Genomic DNA, 23,218 nt, shown 5'->3' with positions numbered 1-23,218 from the left:
AGGTCTGTGGCTTGGAAGAAAAAGAGAATATCTGTGATTTCTTTTTCTTTTTGCATGTAATCCAGTTTGTTTAGGAAGAAGAAATCATGCATGTTAGAAATCTCCCCCCAGCTTGAAGCCATTTTAATCAATCCGAGCCTACCTGTATCTGGTTTGCTAATAGCTTTCACTCTCACGCCTGCTTTAGAAAAGATGATAAATTATTCACACCCGCCTTTTATTTTTTGTATAGAATTAGTATGCGGTGGTACATTGATGTCTGGCAACATTTAGTTTTGTCAATACCTGATATCAGCTCCACTGAGCTATAGCATGGCTTAAATGCATCTTTTGGCTGCTGGAACGATGATGGTTTGTGGGTCCTTAGGAGAGTGCTGCTGCTGTGAGATTTTTTTGAGATATACTGCCTATTTAGTTGAGGGAATTGATTTGAACAGCAGTGCCTGTTTCTTACTTTTGTATGACTTGTTTGTTTTTTTCAGTTCTTCCTATACAGTCATTTTTCAGTATTTTTTCTACTCTTAGCTTTGCCTTTTGTGTGAAGAGAGAAGGAACAGGACAGAATACCACAGCATGCTTCAAGAATTTAAGTTTCCATGCTCTACAGCATCTTCTATCAGTAATGTACTGCAGCTGCCAGGATGGCAGGTTAAGCTCTGTTCTGCAGGGCTCTGCATCCATCAGAGTTCTACTGCTTTAGTGCATCAGGGCTTCTAGAAGATATGCTGGAAGGGATTTGGAAGGCGAGGTGAATTGGTGGAATGGAAAAATATGACAATACAACACAAGGGCTGCAAATCGGTGTCTGAAGTGCATACTGCTGATAAAGAGTGTTTTGTGCACTTGCTGCTTATCTGTTTGCGTGAAATTCAGTCGTCTTATTTTGGTGGTGTCTGTGAACCATCAAGACAGGCAAAACCCAATGGCACTAATGCAAACTTGGTGTGGTATGGCTCACTGTGCATCTTGGATAGGCTTTGCAGTTGCATTGCTGCTGGTTTCAAAGTAGGAGCTTTGCATCAGTTGAAGAGAATTTGTTCCATTTCTCCTCCATCTCAGCTCCGCAGTGCACAGTCTCTCTCTTCTTTGACTCTTGATTTGCCTTTGTTCATTCCTCCCCTTACTTGGCTGGGGCGCTTCCCAAGGCACATTTTCTCTTCCTCCAAAGTACATCTATAGGATAATTGATTCAGCAAAACTGGTTGACTGAAGTAGTCATCAACGACCATTTGTCTCAGTTATAGACAGCTTAGATGAGTAGGAGGTTAAACCTGCAAAATAAAAAGATTTTTTAGCTTTTGTCACAGCCTACTTGCTAAAATGTGAAAAGGGCATGTATACTGCTACATAAGCTAAAGAGATTGCTGTCTGCAGAGTTATCTTTGTGTTTTGGCAAAGTTCAGTTAGTTGAATAACTTACATTCTTTGGTTTATTTATTTTAAAGGCAATCCTATTTTCAACAGAAAGCTAAAGATTGTAAGCTATTAGATGTGCAGTGAAGTAAAGGGGAGGACACTTCAGTCATCGGATGAGAAAAGATTGTAGTTCCTTACTAAGCGTGGAAGTCCTGAGCTGTGATCACTCTTTCCGTGGTTCAGATTGTGCAACTAAGTCAGTGATTGTGTATTTCTTTTTTGTATGCGTGCTCTATTGTAGGAAGAAAAAAATACCAGGATAGAGTGAATGAAACTTCTCTGGATCACTTGTCTTTAGACTTGCTATACTAATTCCTACCGCTACTCTTGGTATTTGACCAGCTGAATATTTCCTTTTGAGCATAAGAACTTGCTTGATTGAAGCTTCCAGTTTAATACCCAAATGACTTACTAAGAGGTAATAGGGAGAAAGCAGAAGTAAATCACTTCCCATACAAATTCTACTCAGGCCGAAATGATAAGACCTAGTACCTCAAATGTCTAATATCATTGTCTATGGCCTGGCTCTGCTGATGGGTAAAATCATCTGCTAGGCTGCAATGTGATCAGTCAGTTCTTTGCTCTGCAACTTAGTGTGGTAGTTAGGTTTGTTAAGATCTTAGTTTGAAATTAAATGTACACTTCAAAAATAATTTTTAATAAGCCTCTTAAATGTTTCTTATTCTGCCATATTTGGGGTTTATTTGAAATGGACACCGAGTTGGGTGATTGGTTTTAAATAATACAAAGATGCTGCTGTTTCAAGAAGAAAATGCCGCACCAAAATTTGGAATGCAGTACTACTGGCTAAATAACAACAGATTAAAATGTTAATGAACTTTGGGATATTGGAGTTTACTGAGTATTTTATGTAACTATCAATGTTATGAATTCTCAGAAATCCATGCTGAAGTGCAGTTGAAGAATTATGGAAAATTTCTTGAGGAGTACGCGTCTCAGCTGAAGAGAATTGAAGATGCTTTGGATGATTCTGTTGGAGATGTTTGGGACTTCAGTCTTGATCCTATTGCTTTAAAGGTCTTCATATATTTAATACATGTTGAAACTGTTATTTTCCTCGTTCCTTCTTCCTTTCAAACCTGAGAAGTGAAAGCTGCTTGACTTTGTGCTTCTAAAATGTTGACTTTTGTGTTTGAGAAGCCTATCCAATACTGTTTTGATTTTTCTTCTTCCAGAAGTGTTTTAGTCCTTGGTCATAAGTTTTCTGTCCTCTGTAGAGCATGAATATGTTTCATCACTGAACTTGGACATAAAAGTGAGAAGTACTTTTAAATGTTGTTACCATATGGAACTTGTATATGCAGAAGATGTAGTCTCAGTCAGTCCCCCATCTATTCAGATTACATGGGGGGCCTCTATAGTGCTGAGTGTATGTGAACTTGTCAGCTATGAGACTGACTTCAGTACAGAATCTCAAGTGCCTGTATGGAGATGCATGCAATGCTTCCTGTTTCCTGCATTTGGAATTCTTGATTTTTCTAAGGTTCCCGGAATTGTTTTTTCCTGTGTGCACCATAATGACTGTGTTTTTGCATTCCAAGTCTTATGAGTATATTGATGTAAATCCTATGTAGTGTAGCTAGTTATTTCCCTTAATGCATTAATGTGCAAAGAGAAGGTTTCCTGCAGCACAGCTTGCTGGTAATGTGCCGTTATTGGCTCTTATTACTGACCTTACTTGAGATTAAACTGTAAACGATTACACTACTTGCCTGGTTGCTTAAATGTGGTTTTGACAAGTGTTTTCTAAAGCTTTTGTTTGTTTTAATCAATTCTAGCTTTTGCCATATGAGCAGTCCTCTTTACTGGAGCTCATAAAGACAGAGAACAAGGTAATTGCTTTATGATAAGAAGAAGAGGGGGGAAAAAAAAATTGTTTTAGCTAAATCTGATCCATTTGATCAATTTGAAACATGAAAAATGCTCTGTAAGATTTTTATTTGCTGTAGTTCTGTGTTGGTAATCTGCTTTTTTTCCTGCATCTAGGTTCTAAACAAAGTGATAACTGTGTATGCTGCCCTTTGCTGTGAAATCAAGAAGTTAAAATATGAGGTAAGTTCAGCTTTAAGTATACATATGAAAGATTGGCAAACTGATAAAGGCTTATTATTTTGCAATAAACAAGATAAAATTATGTACTGTCTAAAGAATTTTTGTAGCATGATCACTTATTTATTAAAAGACAAATTTATGTTTCTGTTGATAGGCAGAAACGAAATTTTATAATGGCCTCTTGTTTTATGGAGAAGGAGGTAAGTAGCTCCCTTTACTGGAGAAGTTTGTAGTTTTACTTTGTTGCTTCCCATTGTATTAAATGCTGCAGGAAGTCTGTTTTTTATATTGCAGATGCATGCTTTCACTGTATCATTAAATGATAAATATAAAATAATGGACTCTGTGGTAATAGAGCTGGCATTAAGACACTGTAAATGAAGCCTGATTATCTGCAGTAAGTGTTGTGTCATGTTAATGGGAAGTTCTGTTGCAGCGTGACGTGCGTGAGAAGTACAGAGTACGGACTTGACATTTTTCAGGCAGATGACCTTTAAGCGAAGATAGTGGGAGAGTGCATGAGATGTATAAAAGCAGTGCTTTTGAAATTCATCGTGACTTTTTTCAGTAAACATCTTTGCTTTTTTTTCTGAGATTATATTTAGTGTTTAGGTGTACAGAAACCTGAGTTTATACACTGCAGCAGCTGTTTTTCTAAGTATGGCATTGAATACCTGTGTTTTACTTATAAACACGTTGTCCTAAACCAACTTACTTCCTTTTAGGACTGTTTTTTTGCAGGAGTTGTGGTTGGTCGTAGTAAAACCATAAATTTGCTACCTGACTGTAGTAAAACAATGAAATTTAATAATACCTTTGACCAAATCCTGCACACTTTACCCTTGGGATCGTAGTTGTCTCAGGAGAAATCATGATCTTGCTGATGTCATCTTCTGTGCTTCAAGTGAAGCGTATTGCTCATACTGCTACTGAAATGATGACATAACCCAGGGACAAAAGTGATTGAAAGACATTTCAGTTGCCAAACCTTGCATTTTGTCGTAGAATTTAACTGGTAACTCATCCAAAGGTCTTAAGCTTCTGTCTTAAAGTAGAGTAAGCATGTTTCTTTGTCCTGAGGACTCAAGTGTATTTGTGAGATAGGGATGTCACCCGACTTTGTTTTCTGTGTCATAAACGTGAGACAAAGGAAGGCACGCTCCATTCAGAGTAGTACTGTAGAACAGCTCTTTTTGAAGCTTTTTAAGAGCCTTGATTGCGACAGCAGTATTGGGGAATGTGAAATCTTGGAGACAGCAACTGTTAAAGATTCTTCTAAGTGCTGCATAAGATGCCTGTTGTGGTTCAGTTAAGGAATGTCAAAAAGAACACCATCTCTTTTAATATCTGAAAAGAAAGTGTTCTGCTGTCAAAATGATCATAGGGGGTCCCTCAAAACTTCTTCACATCTCCAGCATGAGAAAAGTCATACTGTGTCAGATTAGTATATTACAGCAGCAGTTTGTTCCTACTTGAGTGTTCTACAAGGAATGCTTGAGAATGGGAGAAACTAAGAGGTCGACCTTCTGTGGGTTGGGTGGGAGTAGAGGAATAAAGGTCTCTACTCCCAGATCCCACCTTGTGGCATATGCTTTGGTAGTAACTACCTTGCTTGCTTAGAACGGCTAGTAAAGCTGCAGCCTCAAGGATGGCTGAAATTGAATGCAACAGAGAAATACTGTGTGGCTTTTGCCTTCTCTTTATAGCAGGTAATGTTTTTTTCATCCTCTAAGTGACTAGGATTACTGTAGGAACTTCAGTTAGTTAGGTTACCTTTTGGATTGTCTGCTAATTTCAAGAGAGGAAAGGTTGCATAGAAAGCATAAAGGGGAAGGATGCAGTATTTAAATGGAGTTATAGAGGCTTATTTAGATTCTGGTCATTGTTCTAAAGGGACATTTTTATGAGGACCAGAAACTTTGAACTAAATATTATTTAGAAGTTTCCTTGTACAGGCTGAAAGATCACCTCTCTAAACAGGAGACTGCTTTTCTTTAACACTTGTTTTTTTGTGGATGAACTTGTAAGCTATTTTTTTCCAGAGTGGCCCAATAGAAAAATCTCAAATCTAGAACAATAAACTATCATCACCTTAAAAAGACTGTCAGGTAGTACTACAACTATTCCAGCTGTCCAAAAGAATTTGACATTGGTGACATGATTGCTGCATCTCATAGTATCTGATTAGAGTACTTTGTCACGCATGCAGTGTGTTGGACCTAAGGTGAGAGCCAGTTGTTTTATGCTGGATAGTATATAAGAAAAGTCAATATATTGATGAAGTTGTATGCTACGTGGGTTCTCTGTTGGTTTATGGTGTAATGTATTCCTTCAGCTAATAACAATACCAGCACACGTTCCTTGCAATGTAAATATCTTGCTTTTACAAACTTCTTTTAATGGAAACCTTGATGTAAAGTTATGTAAGATATATCCTTTAAGAAATTAAGCTTTGTAATTATTTTTTTTACAGGTGATGGAAACTTTTTTCCTGCTTTTTTGCATAACTTAAAAGCAGTCTAGTTCTATTGGAGGAACTTAAAAATAATTCTACCTTAGGAAGCAAAATTAAAAGCTTTTAAAGTTCCACCAGTAGGCTTGTAGGTGTGCACTGAATTTGTATGACAAACATGCATGATTTGGAGGGCGATTTGGAGTACAATGAATAACTCTAACGCAGTCTTGTTAAAGTAGTGACAGTTCTTTGTGTTTGAAGCCACAGATTCCAGCATGGTGGAAGGAGATTGTCAAATACAGATGGGAAGATTTGTTTCCTTCTTGCAGGTAGAGTATCTTGACTTTTTGACAGCAATTATAATATTAATTTTATTTGCAAAGTGGATTGAGAAGCCTTCAGTATCCTGCTTGCATCTTGCTGAAAGGCACTGCAGTCATTTGATACTGTCATTATGTTTTACCTGCTCATCTACTGATAGCACAGTTCACTTAGAACACAGCTGTTTAACTTGGTTTGGTAATCTACTTATATTTGGCTTTTTCTGTTTACACTAGTCTAAAACCCTGGAAGACTAGTGAGAAGGTAGGTTATGATTTGTGTAATCTTTGTGCAAGGAAATTAGAGTTTCTTAAGCAAATTTCAGTAAGAGTATAAATTGGGGTTGTTCCATTTGATAGAATAGGATTTCTATTCTTCCAGTTTTGATTAGCAAGTTTTCATTGAAAACTGGACATGAATTCATACACTGTGGTGTAGCTGTTGGAGGTGAAATTAAAGTATGTGCCTGGGGAAGAAAAATTGTTTGTGCCACACTCAAGCTTTCAGGGAAGAACATTCATTTTGGATGCAGTTTGGTTGCTATGAGTATACTTTGCATGAAAACAAGATCTGTGTTTCTTCTGGTGATTTCCTGTGATCTTCGATTTTAGTCTACTTTGGAATTTCTTTTTCTTTATTATAGCTTAAGTGCCTTTTATTCCATAAATGTATTTTTATTCAGTATTTCTTGTAATAAAGTGTATGTTAAAGTGGAGAAGATACAGGAAACTTTCAGCATGCTTAAATGAATTGCTGTGAAAATTCCTTTTCTTGCTCTGTGGCAATGCTTATTTACTGAGTCATTAGTAGGTTGAACACCATAGGAAGTTGCTTTTCAACCTGTTTTCCTGTGCCCAAGTGCAGTTAGTTGTTAGGATGGCTTTTGTTTTTATTTTTCCCTATCTTTTTCATCCTTTTTGTTTTACTAACATGGTTGGGTTCTTCTTTCAAACTGTTTCTTACTGAGGTGATTTTTGTGAGATCTGTTGGTGGTTCTGAGATGGGGCTGCTGTACATCATGGGTTTTTTCCTAGACTTTTTTTTTCTCCCTGTTAGGATTTTGAGATGAAAGTTGAGGGCAAAGTCATTGGCAGTCTAGATATCTTCAGCATAAGTGAAATACAAAACTCCTTATAGTACAAGATATGCTTACACATTATATCCTGTTGTGTAGCTTTTCCTCCACTGTAAACACACTCAAATACAGCAGTCTTACTTGTGACCCCACTTTGTGTATGTCTTACCACAGCTTGTTGAATGTTCAACATGGAAAGCAGGCAGACATAGGACATTGTCCCAGAGGGAAGGTTACCACACTGACTGTGTTGGCTTGGATAAAGCTATGAGGAAAACTTTTTTTTCTGAGTCTTTTTGAACTGTTGTGTTGTTCTGAATCCGCTCAGCAGTAACTCACATATGTCCATTGACTGGAAAATGCTGTTAAGGTCAACGTTATGAACTTCTTCCTGAGGGCAGTGTAAAAACATGAACGAAGACTACAAAAGAGATTAAATGTTCCCACAGAGCTAAGACCTACCTACTGGTTTACTGGCGCTTTTGAGTTAGATATTCTCTGCACATCAATATACCTTTCTTTACAACTTAACAAAAATTTGCTATGTAAAAACATTTAAAGAAATTATCAAATTAATGCTACGAAACACTACTAGGTAGTGATGATCTTGCAGAAGATTGTATTTGACGAACGCTGACAAACTGACAATTGTCTGTATTAGGTAGCTGATAAAATGCTGTTGTATTGGACCATTGCCTGGAAATTTTAAAGAGCCAGCTGGTGCACCTTCCCAAGGAAATGTGATCTCAGTTGTCTATTAATGTGCTCTTCTGAAGTCTGCTGGCTGTTTTCAGCTGCATTTGATAGAGCAATACAAGTATAAGAAGTAAAGACACTTTCATGTTTTATGGAAACTGGTGACTAATAGAAGGCAGAAACTCAAATAAATTCTATTTTTGATGGAGAGAAAGACAGAATTCAGCTGTTAGCTTGTCTTCTGGCAAGAACAGCAGGCTGGCTGCTAGCCTGTGTGGGCTGTTTTGCTTGGGAGCCATCTGTGTGCTGGCTGGCCAGACTCATCCCATGCAGACGTCTCCCTGATTGGATTACAGGATGAATTAATAAGCAAATACTATTTGTGGTTAAGGGAAACTCAGATTCATTTACCCCGTTTCTCAAGGAGCACCTTGTTGAAATCCATTTTAGAAGTTCAGATTTTTTTTATGGTCAGAGCTGAGCTCTTTTTAGTCATCTTTTACGATATAACTGAGCTCAAGTTCTGCTTTGCATGCCTCTCAAAGGCAGTATTCTTTTATTTTTATGTTTTTCTTTGAAGATAGCATTCTGTGGCTGATTACTGTTATAGTACACATGGGCCCCTCCTTTGTTAATTTCTAATTTGAATTTGTCCATCACCAGCTTCCAGAGTGCCACTCTTGAATCTAGTGGGGAAAGGCACAGCCTTTGCTTTCAGGGATATTTGGATATTCCCTCCAAAGGTACCTGGACACTGTTGCTCAGTCTCTTCTCGGTGTCTCTAATAAATTGAACTTTTGAAAAACGTATAGCAAGATATTTAAAGCACATTGAGCTCCTGAGGTGACTCTTTTCCATACCTTTTCCAAGACCCAGTAAGCTTTTTAAGTGTGGCCCTGAGCATCAAATCTGACGTCAGTATCAGTATCTAGCTTGTGAAAACAAACTAGATGCAAGTGTTTTCTTTAATAATCTTTTCTCTGTCTAAAAGTGCACATTGGTACTTTAATATTTCAAGTTGTACTGTGAGCTTTGTACAGTAACCTCTTGACTTAAACCCAAATCCTTTTTCAGACCTGATAATTACTAAGATAGTGTTTCCCATCCTGTCACAGGTCTGCCCACTGTCTTGGATTAGGGTTGTGGTTGCGACTTACGCTGCAAGATTAGTGGTTTATGTTCTATATTTTGTCAGTAATGATGTTACGCATATGGAGAGGCTATACATGTACGTGCTTTTTATTTTCTTGTATTTCAGGAGCTGTCTTGCTTTGTTACCCGATGTTACGAAGTGGTGGTGAATGTAGTGCATCAGTTGGCTGTTCTCTACACCAGCAACAAGTAATTATTCCCTGAGATGCTCTATCACTTTTTATGTAGTTTAAAAATGTACATGATATAAATGTTCTGCCTAAGGCTTGGTTATTTTTGGAATATTATTATCTAGAGATATGGAGGATGCATTGTTGCACAAATTTGGACTTCATTATCCATTTTTAAAGTTTATTTTCAGAAAAATTGGAGCTCTTATTAAATGAGATGCAAGTGTTGTGTTGTTTTTTCTTTTAGATAGACTGATGCTTCAGAGGCTCTTAGTCTTGCTGTTCAAGAGATCCTCTTGCTATTCTTCCAGTCTCCCTGGGAGAGATTCTTTCTTTTGACTGCTACAGTAGATACCGGTAGCTTCCAAAGCTTAAAAATCAGATCACTTTCACAATCCAATGTTTAAATATGTGGTTTTCTTAAACTTGGTGGTTGAACTGATACTGGTGAACAAATTACTGTCACTTGCCATGTGGCTTTATGCCTTTGTGCATGCAGTGACGTTTTGGCATCACTGAGAGAGCCCCAAGTAAGTTACACAAATGAATTAGTGATATCTATGAGATCACTGGTTTATTCTTTAGTATTCAACATATAATTATAATCTTTAGATAAAAGATACTACGGATGAGATTGCTGGTTGTTTTGATGTCGCCAGTCATGGTTTTAATGAACAATCATGGTTTTAACATGTGATGTTGAGCTTAGTGAGGGTGGTTGTGCTTAGTTCTTCTACTCAAAGGAGAGATGAGCCCTGTGTCAAATTGTTGAGTTTAGCTCTAAAGACCAAGAATGCTGCTGTTCTCTTTCTTTTTTCTCCTCACGTAGATTAGCACAATTCTCAGTTTTATTAGTTGTTTTCATTTTTGTCTTACGCTGCAGCACAAGGTAGACTTTCTGTGTAGTGCTGAGTGAGAAAGGCTGGATGTGTAGCTTAGCTGAATGTGTGAGGTCGCTTTGTACTTCTCAGCCCCAGGACTGTGTCAAGACTACTTATTAGCATAACTGACACGGGAATTGCTGCTAGCACATGTGCACTGGATGAAATCAATGGTTTAAACCAGTTACATGCCTTACATTCAAAACCGCAGTACCAAATTTGATCATATCACACATTTCACATATACTTCAATCATATTTGGAGGCTTATCTTATTTTCTGAATTTACTGTGTAAGTGAAGAAACACACCCCAAGAAACAAAAAAACATACTTTGGTATAGAGGTGGTAAATATTCTCTGTTCGAAGGAGTGGAAATATGTTAAAATACTTATTTTATTTACAGGAATGCTCCTAAAATTATAGAGACGTCAGGAGTTCATTTTCAGGTGGGAATAACTTTGTGCCTTTTCATGTATGCTATTTTTTTGTTAATGTATTTGTCTTAACCCTGAGAAAAATAGCGAGAAAGTGAATTTTGAGTACAACTTTCGATTTGGAGTCACCTTTACAGATTGTGTTTGCTTAATCAGCTTTTTCTGGCATTCACGTGGGAAGAGCTGCTACTTTGTGCCTGTCAGACTTTGTGCCATTCTGGCTTTCCTAGCTGAAAAGAGTTTGCATGCTTTGTTACTGTGTGCAATATATGCTTCTGCTTTTGGCTAATTTTGAAAATCTTATCTTCAATATCAGATCAGTGAACCTGAGAGGGTGCTTGCATGCAAACTGTTTTTCCTTTTTGCCATTACAGATAATACTAAATATTTAAGCAACCAGGAAGTCTCTGATTTAATTCTCTAGCTCATTTTCTTATTTTTTCTTTTGTAAACAGGCAATGTACGAGCATCTGGGAGAGCTACTGACAGTCTTAATCACTCTGGATGAAATAATTGACAATCACGCCACTCTCAAAGATCACTGGACAATGTACAAGAGGTGTGTCTCTGAAGGTGTGACAAATACTCTCATGATGTAAAAGATAAAAGCATGTGCCTTCTTCCAACAAAGTTAATTTGGGAACATGGAATTATTTAGCCTGGAGCATTAGCCAGAAACCTCAGTAAGGAGCAGGGTGAAGCTCCCACTTTGTCCTTCTAACAGCATAGGTAAGTTTTTAGTGCTGAGTTTTACATTTGCCATTCCAGAAACAGTATGCGGTAAGTATCTTGAGAAAGAATAATGACTTGAGGGGTTTAAAATGCATTTAATAAGAAATCTGATTTTGCACAGAACTGACCTAAGACCATTCATATCCTTATTGATCAAAGACATATCGATTTGAATAAGGACATGATCTAAAGCAAGAAATTAAGAATCAACAATTATGTATGTTGTTAAATTAGTAGAAGAAGAACAGTGTCAATGAAAACCTCAATAGATTGTAGTTGTTTAAATGTAAGTAGCTTAAAAAGACTTAGTTTTTAATAATAATTTTTGAGTTACTGCTGGACAGAGATAAAGGCAATTAAAACCTGTTCCATAGAACAGTTATGTTAGAATATTGTAGGATATGATAAACTGTCAGTACATCTTAAATTCTTTTTATGTCTACTCCTTACAGGCTGCTAAAATCTGTCCATCACAACCCTTCCAAGTTTGGGATTCAAGAGGATAAACTGAAGCCATTTGAGAAGTTGCTGTTGAAACTGGAATGCCAGTTACTTGATGGAATGATATTTCAGGTAATAAAATTAATGGTCTCCAATATGATAGAGAAAATCGATACTAAAGCAAGACTGTTTATAGCATAGCTTTTAATGGGATATCACACTTCTGTGTGTATTTTCTTGTGTGTGTGTGTGTGTGTGCATGTGTATTTTTGCTGCTGTTTGGTTGGCTTGGTTTGTTCCACATAGTAGATCTATTGTGAGATCTTCTGCGAGAATTGTGGCAGGCTTTGAATGTTAGCAGCTGATGCTTGCTGTTGTGTAGAATGAAAGAAACACAGAGAACTTGGCATTAGGGCTGTGTATTCTCAGGGACATTCTTTTTTCATCCAGAAATTTTCATAGTGGTCAGGCTATGTATAGGTCCACATAATTCCAGTTACAGCTAAACTGCTAAATGATAAAACATAATTTGTCCTTTCCTTTCAAAGGACGCTGCTGCTAACTATGTGTTTTTTTTAATCTTGACTTAATGTTTCATTAACACAAAAGCTTCATTGTAGGTTTAAATTCTGTTATTCATTCATTTCCCCTCCTGTCCTGCCAACACCCCTTCCTAACAAAAATACCTGCCAAATTTCTCAAATGAAATCCTATTGGAGATTATAATAACAGTTCTATAAACAATCTAAAACCTTCATTTTTACTATTGTGTGGCTATGAGTATTTTCATGCTACAAGATCATGATCCACATCATACATACGGTGATCTTGTTTGGGTAATGGGCACTAGTAAATGTTACTGCAAATACATCTGGTTTCTCATTAACAGCACACCATGTGGTTTCTTTAAAAGTACCCCATGACAGAAATATTAAATCATTAAGTTTTTTTTAAATGCTGGGTATAAGAGAGATTTTTAATGTTTTCTATGTGGCTTAGTATACAAAATAATTTAAACATATATAAAAATCCATGTGAAGTTTAAGGTTGTAACTTCAAATAAGCACCATATGACATATACCAATGAACCCTTGCATAATTCTTCTCTTGCAGATTTTTTTTTTTTCTTTGTGGTCTGAAATTCATGGCATTATAACTTTTTTTTTTCTATAGGCCTGTATAGAACAGCAGTTTGATTCCATAAATGGTGGAGTATCTGTGTCGAAGAGTAGCACATTTGCTGAAGAATTCGCTCATACTCTTCGCACGGCCTTTGCAAATGTTGAAACCAAACTTGGTAATGCAAGCTGATGTTTCTCCTGCCAGATTCACTGTTTCTAAACGTGTGAGTAGACTTCTAAAAGGACTCTTTTTTTTTTTTTGCTGTGTTTCTGCAGGGGAACCTTCAGAAATTGACCAGAGAGATAAATATGTAGGCATCTGTGGCCTCTTTGTACTGCATTTTCAGATTTTTCGGACCGTAGACAAGAAATTTTACAAGTCATTGTTGGATGTCTGCAAAAAGGTGAGTGCTTTGCTCTTTTTGTTAATAGTTAAGAGGAAAGGAAAAGTCTGTATGAATGAAGTGGTTAATTTTCTTGCCTGCATAGTGCGCTTAAGACTTGGGAACAGAAAGAACATACAATTTACCAAAACGAGTCAGAGAAAAGACTTCTAATCTTTTTGCCTTTTTACAGTATCCTCCGCCTCTCTCCCTTGTTTTAAAAGATGGTCTAAAACCCATGCACTCACTATGTGTTTTATACTTAGTAAGCAGCAATGTAAAATAACTTGAAATTACTGTTAAAATATTTATTCTCAAGTTTAATATGGCAGTGGGGACAAACAGTTGTTGGTTGAAGTGTGAATGTTGTGGGGCTGAATAAATTCTTTGGGATTTGGCTTGGTTGTAAGCATGTTTTGAAAGTCCTCTAAGTTAAAGGCCATCAGGGCTTTGTTGTTTTGGATAGTATTAAGGAATGGTTAAATTCTGTAACACTGTAGAGGAAACACGGAGATAAGTAACAGCTTTGCTTGCAATGTCCTTAATGGACTTTTTGGGGGAGAATGTTTTTGAGGACATTTCAAAATACGATCATTTATACTGATTATGCAGATATAAAATAAGCTGAATTGTTTGTTGTCGTTCACAAGAGGCATGAAAAGCAGATGTTTAATAAGTAGAAGGTCTGACCCTCTGCATAGTGGCATAGGATTTTTGTGTAATTACTTATATTCATTGTTACTTGTTGAATGGGAATTGCTAAGTCATGGCCTGAACCAGTGATTGAGCACATGGAGAAGGGACACAGCCAGCCCAGGAAGCACAGGTGAAAGCAGTTCACCTCCCAAAGCCTCATTTAAGTGCTGGCTGCCACCAGGGAAGGTTCTCTACCTGGAGATCCCTCCTTTTGTAGTACTTGATAAGCCCTGGTCCAGTTAAAGAAAGATTTGCTTACTCATTCTGTCACACTTTTTAGGATAACTTAGAACTGGTTATCTGCTATTGCCTTTCCCTACACTTATTAATATAACCCCCCTTTTTTTTTTCCTCCAGGTACCAGCCATCACATTAACTGCAAACATTATCTGGTTTGCTGATAACTTTCTGATTCAGAAGATACCAGCTGCTGCCAAACTTCTGGACAAGAAAAGTATCCATACAATTAAAACACAAAGGGAAAACTTCTTACAGCAGAAGGCTCAGTCACTTACCAAGTATGCTACCTGAATATTACTTGACCGTGCTGTTTATAAACACATGGGTTTAGAAAAGAACAAAGAAACTTACCAATGCTACAAAACACATTAGTATACTAAGTAGCAAGAAAAAAGTTGATGCACTTTATACCAATGCTGCTTGAAAAGTGTTGGTCAGAGCTAAGTGTTTTTTCATGCTCTCAGAAAAAACTGTTATTACTTGACCTAAATCACAAAGTTCTTGCTGGTTTTAAGTATTTTATGGAGGGATTTTTTTCTCTACTCTGATACTTCCTCTGCAAGCATTTATTTTCTTCATGTCTTCAGTTGCTTATGTAATGATCTGTGAAATTGTACTTGTCAAACGGCTTCTTTTTTATGCTGTGTGTGTCACTTGCAGGTCAATTCTTTCTCAAAGTTCTTTCCAAAAATCTGTTTAAAGCTGGGTTGAAACTTTTCAATTGTCAGTCTTATGAACAACGAATGCTCTGCACTGCATAGGGATATAACAGGGCTAAGATCTGTTTGTGTTGCAAACCAGTCCAAGAGGGTGGGAATTGGTTGGTGGAACAGAGGTAAACACTGGAATTTCGTAGGTTCGCTTCTGAGCCTATGTGTGGAAGTGGTTTGAGAGGAGGGGTTGAGGGGAGGCAAAGGATAGCTATTGCACAATCTTATAATAATAGGTTGAGGAAAAATGGCTTTAAACTAAAGGAGGGGAAACTAAATTAGATGTTAGGAAGAAGTTCCTTACTCAGAGTGGTGAGGCGCTGGCATTGGGTGCCCCATCCCTGGAGGCGCTCAAGGCCAGGTTGGATGGGGCCCTGGCCAGTCTCTGCTGGTGGGTGGCAGCCCTGCCCGTGGCATGAGGTCATGACTGGATGGGCTTTTAAGGTCCCTTCCAAACTAAGCCATTCTATGAATTCCATGCCTACATGTCTTTGAGCAGGTTATTCTTTCACTACTGTCTTACCTATGTTTCAGTCTGCTTCTTTCTATAACTAGTATAATTAAAGTAGATTGTCCTATGGAGAAGTATGCTTTTTAAGAGTCTGGCATTGACGTGGTCAGTTCTAATATGTTATAGAAGTTTCAGTTTGGAGGAAAAAATGAGCAACTCATGGAGGACTGTTTGGCTAGTGTTTAAAAACATTTTTAGCAGACTTATTTACTATATAATTTTAAAGAAGTTCAGTGTATGTACTCCTGAGAGGGCCGTTGTTCTCCTGAAGGAACAGAATGTAGAAGATTTTGGCTCTCTTTGGGGTCTTTTTGTACAGATATAATGGACAGATTAACTGATCCTTATCCTGAAAATGTATGCTATTATGAGATTCAGATGCTTTCAGGAATTGAGAGAACTAGTACTCTGGGGACTGAATGTGTAGTATATTTCCCATAGAGGAATTTAGGCTTTGGAAATAGAAAATTCGGATACTCTTCCTTAAATACAGTTTGTGTGTTTTCCTGTCCAGAGATATGCAGTCGTATTATGTCTTTGTGAGCTCATGGATGACAAAGATGGAATCTATCTTATCGAAAGAGCAACGCATGGATAAGTTTGCTGAAGATCTTTCTAACCGCTGTATTGTCTTCATTCAGGTGTGCAATCTGTTAATGTGGTGATATGGAAAATGATACAAAAAGTAGATGGTTTTTGTATAAGCTGTTAAATGATAAAAGAAATCACTGAAGTTCTGTGATCATCTGTGTTAAAATAACTAAGCTAAAACTTGAAATGCCTATTTGATGCTCTCAGGGTAACCTGTAAAAGGTGCATATCCATATTGCATATGGAAGAAGCGAATCTGACTAAATATTTGATGGTGAAACTTTTAAGCATTTCTCTTAACCTGAGAAATTGAGAGAGCCTCACTGACTCATTTACTGACCTATGCTTAATTGAAAGATTCTAGGCAAGTTTAATGATCAGCTGATTTAATAATTGTCGGGCAGGTTTGGTCTCTTCCAGCTTTGATATCCATCCCAGACCTCCCACTCAGGTGGGAGTTCTCTGTTAGGGGTACAAGTTAATCGTCTGGTGTGTATGAATAATGTGTAGTGGAAAAAAAAAACAAAACATTTTTTTCTGTCCTTACTTTATTTTTAGGGTTTTCTCTATGCGTACAGTCTTAGCACCATCATTAAAACTACGATGAATCTCTACATGTCAATGCAAAAACCTATGACCAAAACCTCAGTGAAAGCTCTGTGCAGACTTGTGGAACTTTTGAAGGTAGGTCACTGCATGAGAACTGTTGATCGGATATCGTGTGTATTTAAAAAGAAGGGTGGGGGGAAGGGTGGGAGTAGAAATGATGAAATGGGGAACCTGAATGAGGAAGTAGTTTTGCATGGTTTCTTTTTCAAGACTGGGTTTGTACAGGAGGATTGGAAGACCGGAACTGATTTGTGTAACTTGTAAGCAGCTTCCTTAGTTGGCATTTTCTGTTCAGCCTTTTACCAAAAGGAAATAGTCTGTTTCGCAATTGCTTTCTAAGATCTTGTTGAACAGAGCTGGGTTATTCAAATGAATGACTATGAAACAAAGAAAACCTCTTTACGCTCTTGTATGGCTTGATTTTTCTTGGTTTCTGAGGGTTAATTACAACTGCAACTGACAATACATTCCAAAGCATAAAGAGTCTGTATGTGTGGATGAATCAACCAGCATAAAAGCAAATTCTAAAGGTGACCGTTTTGATAACTACATCAACTATTGTGTTTTGGCATTGGTTTAAGGCAATAGAACACATGTTTTACCGAAGAAGTATGGTTGTGGCAGATTCTGTGACGCACATTTCTCAGCATCTACAATATCAGGCTCTTCATTCCATTTCTGTAGCCAAGGTATGTAACCCAAGTTCTAATAATTGTTATATTTATCCAACTCTTATAAAAGAAACTCAAACTCTTAATGTTAAGTGGAAGTATTTTTCTTAGTTTTGTAAAACTGGTCTGTATATACATAAACTTTCCAATAAGTCAGAGTTTTATCCTGGAAACTGTAACACAGATGATGGCTTTCTGTTTGTTTGGTTTTTGGTTTTTTTTTTTGCCCAGTTGGGATCCTGTCTTCCTCTCAACTCCTGCATCCTCATTGGTGTTTGGATGCAAATCTAAGCAAGAAGGCTTTTATTTACTGAAGTCATTATCCACTTAGTGAAATAGTAGTGGTTAATATGATGACTTACAGGGCTCTTGTGAGAGCGTAAGTTCACTGCTTGTTTTAGTGAGGTAGAACAACTTCTGGTGGTGATGCACCATTATATGTACATACTTTGTTTATAGGAAGGTATAAAGAGTTTAACACACATTTTGCTTATCAGCCAAATGTAAGACAAAATAGATTACACTTTTAACAGTAGATTTCTTTAATTGCAAAAATTGTTTGATGTGTTTGAAATTTGGCTGTAATCTCAGTTTGTCTGGCATCTGTCCCTCTCAAAAAAGTACTTCTAAAAAGCTGATATGTACGTAAATATATGTGAATATACTTGACATTTGTATATGCATTTATATGGCTGAAGAAGTTCCAAGCTTCCAACGTGCTTTAGAAGTTTCAAATTTTTTAGCTGCTTTGAACAAAAATTGTCATACAGTCACAGTGCAGCTTACACAGTATTTTTGTACTTTATCACCACACCCATATTTCAAGTTTATAATTATATAATACTTCTGAATGGACAGTGTGTGAATCTGGACTCAGCTCTGTTCACAAAACCTACTTTGTTGTCAGAAATACCCAATTTACAGTAAACTCATAAACTTTGGAAAGGGCAGATAAGCTATTGCTTTTGGGCTGAGATAACTTTTCTTTTAATTTCTGTGTCTTTCTGTCATAAAGAAAAGAGTCATTTCTGATAAAAAGTACAGCGAGCAACGCCTGGATGTCCTTTCAGCTTTGGTGTTGGCTGAGAACGCCCTCAATGGGCCCAGTACAAAACAGAGGCGACTAATCGTTTCCCTTGCGTTAAGTGTGGGAACGCAGATGGTGAGTGCCATGATTATTCCACACCTTTGTTAAGAGTCATAGAAACATTTAGGTTGGAGAAGAGCTCCCAAGTGTTGTATCGTACAAAAAAGACATGCATAATCTTGTCGCCTTTTTCTTTTGAACAGAAAACGTTCAAAGATGAAGAACTCCTTCCCCTCCAGCTAGTTCTGAAAAAACTGGACTTGATCAGTGAACTTACGGAGAGGTAGGCAGTGACATATGATACATAGAAGGCAGGGGGAGCTGGCTCTTCATTTTGTGGGTTGCAAAATCTGGTGGCTGCATACTGGTCATGATTTTTGCATGTTGTGGACCAGGGATGGACAGAAAGAATTCTAGAGCTAAACCTGAAGCTTGCTAATCTTCGGGTAGGAAACACAAATCATGTTTTACTTAACTGTGGCTGGCTAAGTTAATGCACTTCTGATCACTTTAAAATTGTGTCACTTCCTAAGACATGAAGTTGGTTAGGCTTTATGTTAAGTTAAAGTGTTCCTCTTAACTCAAGCTATAATCACCTGATAACCATAAATGTCACTGCAAGTGCATTTATGTGTAGAATCTGGTAGCTTTTAGAACTACTAGTGCTTGGGCTGTAAGGCAAACTTAAGTCGTCATTTCTCTAACATGAATTTGCTATAGCTACTTTTGACATCGGATAGCTTTCCTTAAGAGTTTATTATGAGGTTATACCAGACTGTTAATTCACACACAGTTCCGTGGCTTTATTACTGTGGGTGTAATTTTAGGGGCACTCATTGTGTGATGTTAGCTATCTCAAAGCCAGGTGAATATCTGTACTGTGTATATTTTATGGAGACCTCCAGTGTGGATGACTCATGGGATAAAGTAATTTATCATGGGGTAAGTATTATGTGCAAGTTGTATTAGGAGGGGCCTGTTTCTGTTTTTGTTTGACTACATAGAAAGCTTAGAATGTATGTTTGGCTTCTAATTGAAGGCTGCTAATTGCACACAATAAGAAAATTATTCAGAATTTTGCAGTGGAGTAAGGCTTAGTTTTTTCACAGACTGACTAGCCCTTCTTTGTAAACGAGATGTTTTGTTTGTAAATAGACTAATAGAAAACAGAAATGCTGAGTACTTTTTTTTTTTCAAGGGCTTTTGAAGGACATTGCATCTGGAACATTAAAATAACAGTTAAAAAATTACCATCAGCTTGGAGAGTAGTTGTTTTTAGCTTAAACACACTAGTATGTATATTGCTGTTGTAGAAGAACAACTTGTTCCAATTCTCTGTCTAATTAGTAATCTTGTATTCTAGAGTTCGAGCACAGTGTGACTGTTGTTTCTTATACTGGCACCGAGCAGTCTTTCCAATCTATTTAGATGATGTGTATGAAAATGCAGTTGATTCTGCTAGACTGCATGTAAGTAATAATGTTAGTAGGGGGAGGGATTCAAAGGAGGAGAGGGAAAAGTTTTAGCGTGCAAACCTTAAGGAAAATAATGCAAAAAAAAAAAAAAAAGGCAAAACTCAGATGAATTACTCATGACACAGAAATGTCTTTTCAACCAGGAGTACCTAAAAGCAATTTTTGCTCCAAATCCAAAGAGCACTGTTAGCGCTTTAAAAATTTGTCTTTCAGTGTCTGTCTCCACTCGTTTTAATTTGAAGTTAATACTTTTTTGGTAGACTTGAGCATTTTAAGCCTTTGTTCTCACTTGACACCACGTTCTGTGATACAGTGTGGGATAATTGACCTGTAGCTTCTTCCACTCCACTCCTCCTCTCTTTGCAGTATTAAGTTCTGGCTGTAGAAATGAATCACGCTTTGTCATACTAATCCTGATAAAATCAGTGATCTGATCCATTGTTGTGCATGCTGTGGTCAATTATAGTATGATTGTAGTACAGATTGTTGAAGATGAAATTGCTAATAATTACAACCTTCCTGGGAGCAGATCAGCAGCAATTAAGTACCTTAGGTTGACGCATTAGGGACAAGGCGCTGTGCTAGTAAATGAAGTCTCGTTTTGATGAAAATGGGAATACTGTTGGTTTTGATTTGTTAGTTAGCTTTGAACACTCTATATTTGAGGTGTTGATGTGTCTGTCAATGTGTTGGTTAAGCATAAAAGTTTCTTTTCTCAGTATATGTTTAGTGCACTGAGGGACTGTGTTCCTGCTATGATGCATGCAAGACACTTGGAATCTTATGAGGTGCTTCTGGAGTGCTATGACAAAGAAATCATGGAAGTGCTCAATGAGGTAATTTATTTGAAAAGGAAATGAAAGGCAGCACTCTGTTTGGAGTGTCTTTTAGACCAACATCAACTGTACCAGGCCTGATGTATTGTAGAAAAATGTCTTAGCAACCTTGAAATGGTGTGAAATATTTCAGTAACTGAGACAACTATCGGTTATTATCTTGAATATTTACAACATATTATTAGTGGTATCTGTGGTGTCCAGGAACTTGAAAATGCTGCCTTCTAAATTACATAAGCTGGCAAAATCTGAGTTTCAACTGTGCGGGCAGAGAAGCGCAGTTTCTCAGATCAGCTTCTGCTTGTATGAATGCCTATAATACGTAGATATATGTATTGATATATATGATATAATGCAAATGCCTGTAATACTGTTTTTAGTTTATATACCTGGCTTTTAGTAGTCGAGGCACTATGAATGTGAGTGACCTCTTTAGTGACTTATCTAGAATTATAAAGAACGTTTGACAGAGAGCAAACGTGAGTTTAGATTTCCCGAGTCTTAAGTTTTAACCTCTGAACCATTTTTTTTGGGTAGTTCAAAAACAAATGTTATGTATTCTGCAGAAAATCAGGCCAAAATGCTGAATGAGGTCTGTTTATCTAGATAACAGCCCTAAATCTTTCTTGTTAAGATGAAAAGATTGAGAACATTGAGAACATATTTGAAAGGAGATGTCAGTTCTGAAGTGACTGAATGATTTTTCTTTAATTATTTTTTAACTTTATGTCTCTGAGTAGCACTTGCTGGACAAATTATGTAAAGAGATAGAGAAGGACCTGCGCTTGTCAGTTCATACACACCTAAAGCTGGATGACAGAAATCCCTTCAGAGTTGGTATGAAGGATCTAGCTCACTTCTTCTTTCTCAACCCAATACGTTTTTTCAATCGATTCATTGATATAAAAGGTGAGTTGTTTTACACTTTCCTGATCCTTTTACTTTCATCTCTGCTATGCTTTGCTTTAGTATATCTTTTTACTTTTTTCCTTGCTTCTATAGCTAAATTGAAAGGGTGATTTTTAGATGTCATTTACATGTTTACAGCTCATGTAACTCACTATTTGGACAAGACCTTCTACAACTTAACAACTGTGGCTCTACATGACTGGGCTACCTACAGTGAAATGAGAAACCTAGCAACTCAGCGCTATGGTTTAAGTATGACTGAAGCACATCTTCCCAGTCAGACTCTGGAACAGGTATGCTGCCCACTGGATGAGCATTGTTTGTTCCACTAAGCTGTCATATTTGCTGTCTATTTAATACCAAGTCAATGGTGTAGGCACTCACTGTTTATAGGGTGGGTACTAGAGAAATACAATTTGTTTCCAAAGACCTTTCCTTCCAAAGTTTAATATTTTTGATATTTTAGACAGTTAGCTTCATATCCTCATTTGGGTTAGTGCAGTAGTGAAAGTTCTTAGAGAAACAGCCTTTTTTTTTCCCTCTAATGCTCAAGTTGGCTTTTCATTTCTGAATTGGAAGACAACGTTGAACTCCTTTTTTGTAGCTACTTAGTACAAAAATGCTGTGAGTGATAGTTTCTGGCTTTTGCTATTGGTATCTATTGCCAATGACATTTGTTCATTACGTAGTTGTAAAGAGTTAAATGGTTTCACAGCATTGGTTTCCTAGCAGTCATTTATATGAGCTTCACTTCAAAACAAAAGTACACATGCAAGCACACATGTACCTGACTCCCCACAAAATCCTGGCACAACACTTGGCACAACTGGAAAATGTATAGATTAAACAGTATCCACTCTATGCATGGCAATACTAAAAGGGGTTTATGCAAGGGATTATCAAGCAAAACAGTTTTCAGTCTTACACTGTAAATATAAAACTTCAGACTTAGTATTCTAGAGATACTGGACGAAACAACATCAAAAAGTAGCTAGCTGCTTATGTCTCTATAGAAATCTGCATGTCCACATAAACCTGGACAGTGAAGTTGTCTCCTCAAATCTGAGAAGTGCAGAATGTTTAAAATAAATTTGTGTTTGTGGGATAGAGCTGTGGGTCCCATGATTTCAGAAGAATTTGGAAACGAATCAGGCTGAAGTGTAAATTCGAAATGTGAACTGGATTTCTTTTTTCCCCCTCCACGTGTCGTCTTACAGGCACCAAACTAAAACTGTGGAGAGATTCCATTTTGAAAATGGAACACATTGCTTCCTAAAATGCTTTGAAGTAACTACAGAAGTAGTGCTTTTGAGTCCTAGTGATTAGGCATGTCAGTGGTTCGTGAGAATTATCGTGATACAAATTCATAATATGTCATGTTTCAGGGTCTGGATGTTTTGGAAATCATGAGAAATATTCATGTGTTTGTATCTCGCTACCTCTACAATCTGAACAATCAGGTAAGATGCATTCTATACTTGTTTTCTGAATTTGGCTCCAGCTGAAGGCAAGTGCAAATTATATGTAAGATT

The 23,218-nt window shown here is 37.2% G+C and overlaps 1 protein-coding gene across 5 annotated transcripts in view; it reads left to right on the top strand.

The window, feature by feature from the left end:
- Window positions 1-23,218, top strand: part of WASHC4 (WASH complex subunit 4) — a 38,999-nt gene that overhangs the window by 1,796 nt on the left and 13,985 nt on the right. For all 5 annotated transcript variants that reach the window (XM_015287824.4, XM_015287817.4, XM_004937815.5 and 2 more), the window contains 22 exons: window positions 2,315-2,454; window positions 3,216-3,269; window positions 3,424-3,489; window positions 3,644-3,689; window positions 6,206-6,273; window positions 9,295-9,377; window positions 10,644-10,686; window positions 11,130-11,233; window positions 11,859-11,979; window positions 13,021-13,144; window positions 13,245-13,372; window positions 14,405-14,565; window positions 16,023-16,149; window positions 16,658-16,783; window positions 17,290-17,397; window positions 18,395-18,541; window positions 18,670-18,749; window positions 19,830-19,935; window positions 20,661-20,777; window positions 21,518-21,686; window positions 21,825-21,979; window positions 23,072-23,146. In XM_015287824.4, coding sequence (XP_015143310.2) covers window positions 2,315-2,454; window positions 3,216-3,269; window positions 3,424-3,489; window positions 3,644-3,689; window positions 6,206-6,273; window positions 9,295-9,377; window positions 10,644-10,686; window positions 11,130-11,233; window positions 11,859-11,979; window positions 13,021-13,144; window positions 13,245-13,372; window positions 14,405-14,565; window positions 16,023-16,149; window positions 16,658-16,783; window positions 17,290-17,397; window positions 18,395-18,541; window positions 18,670-18,749; window positions 19,830-19,935; window positions 20,661-20,777; window positions 21,518-21,686; window positions 21,825-21,979; window positions 23,072-23,146 — 2,348 coding nt within the window. The remainder of the gene's footprint in view (window positions 1-2,314; window positions 2,455-3,215; window positions 3,270-3,423; window positions 3,490-3,643; window positions 3,690-6,205; window positions 6,274-9,294; window positions 9,378-10,643; window positions 10,687-11,129; window positions 11,234-11,858; window positions 11,980-13,020; window positions 13,145-13,244; window positions 13,373-14,404; window positions 14,566-16,022; window positions 16,150-16,657; window positions 16,784-17,289; window positions 17,398-18,394; window positions 18,542-18,669; window positions 18,750-19,829; window positions 19,936-20,660; window positions 20,778-21,517; window positions 21,687-21,824; window positions 21,980-23,071; window positions 23,147-23,218) is intronic.

This window comes from Gallus gallus, chromosome 1 (assembly GCF_016699485.2).
Source record: "Gallus gallus isolate bGalGal1 chromosome 1, bGalGal1.mat.broiler.GRCg7b, whole genome shotgun sequence".
In the NCBI taxonomy this organism is placed as follows: Eukaryota; Metazoa; Chordata; class Aves; order Galliformes; family Phasianidae; genus Gallus; species Gallus gallus.
The sequence above is the reverse complement of the archived record's forward strand: the minus strand, read 5'-3'. Positions and strand labels throughout refer to the sequence as shown.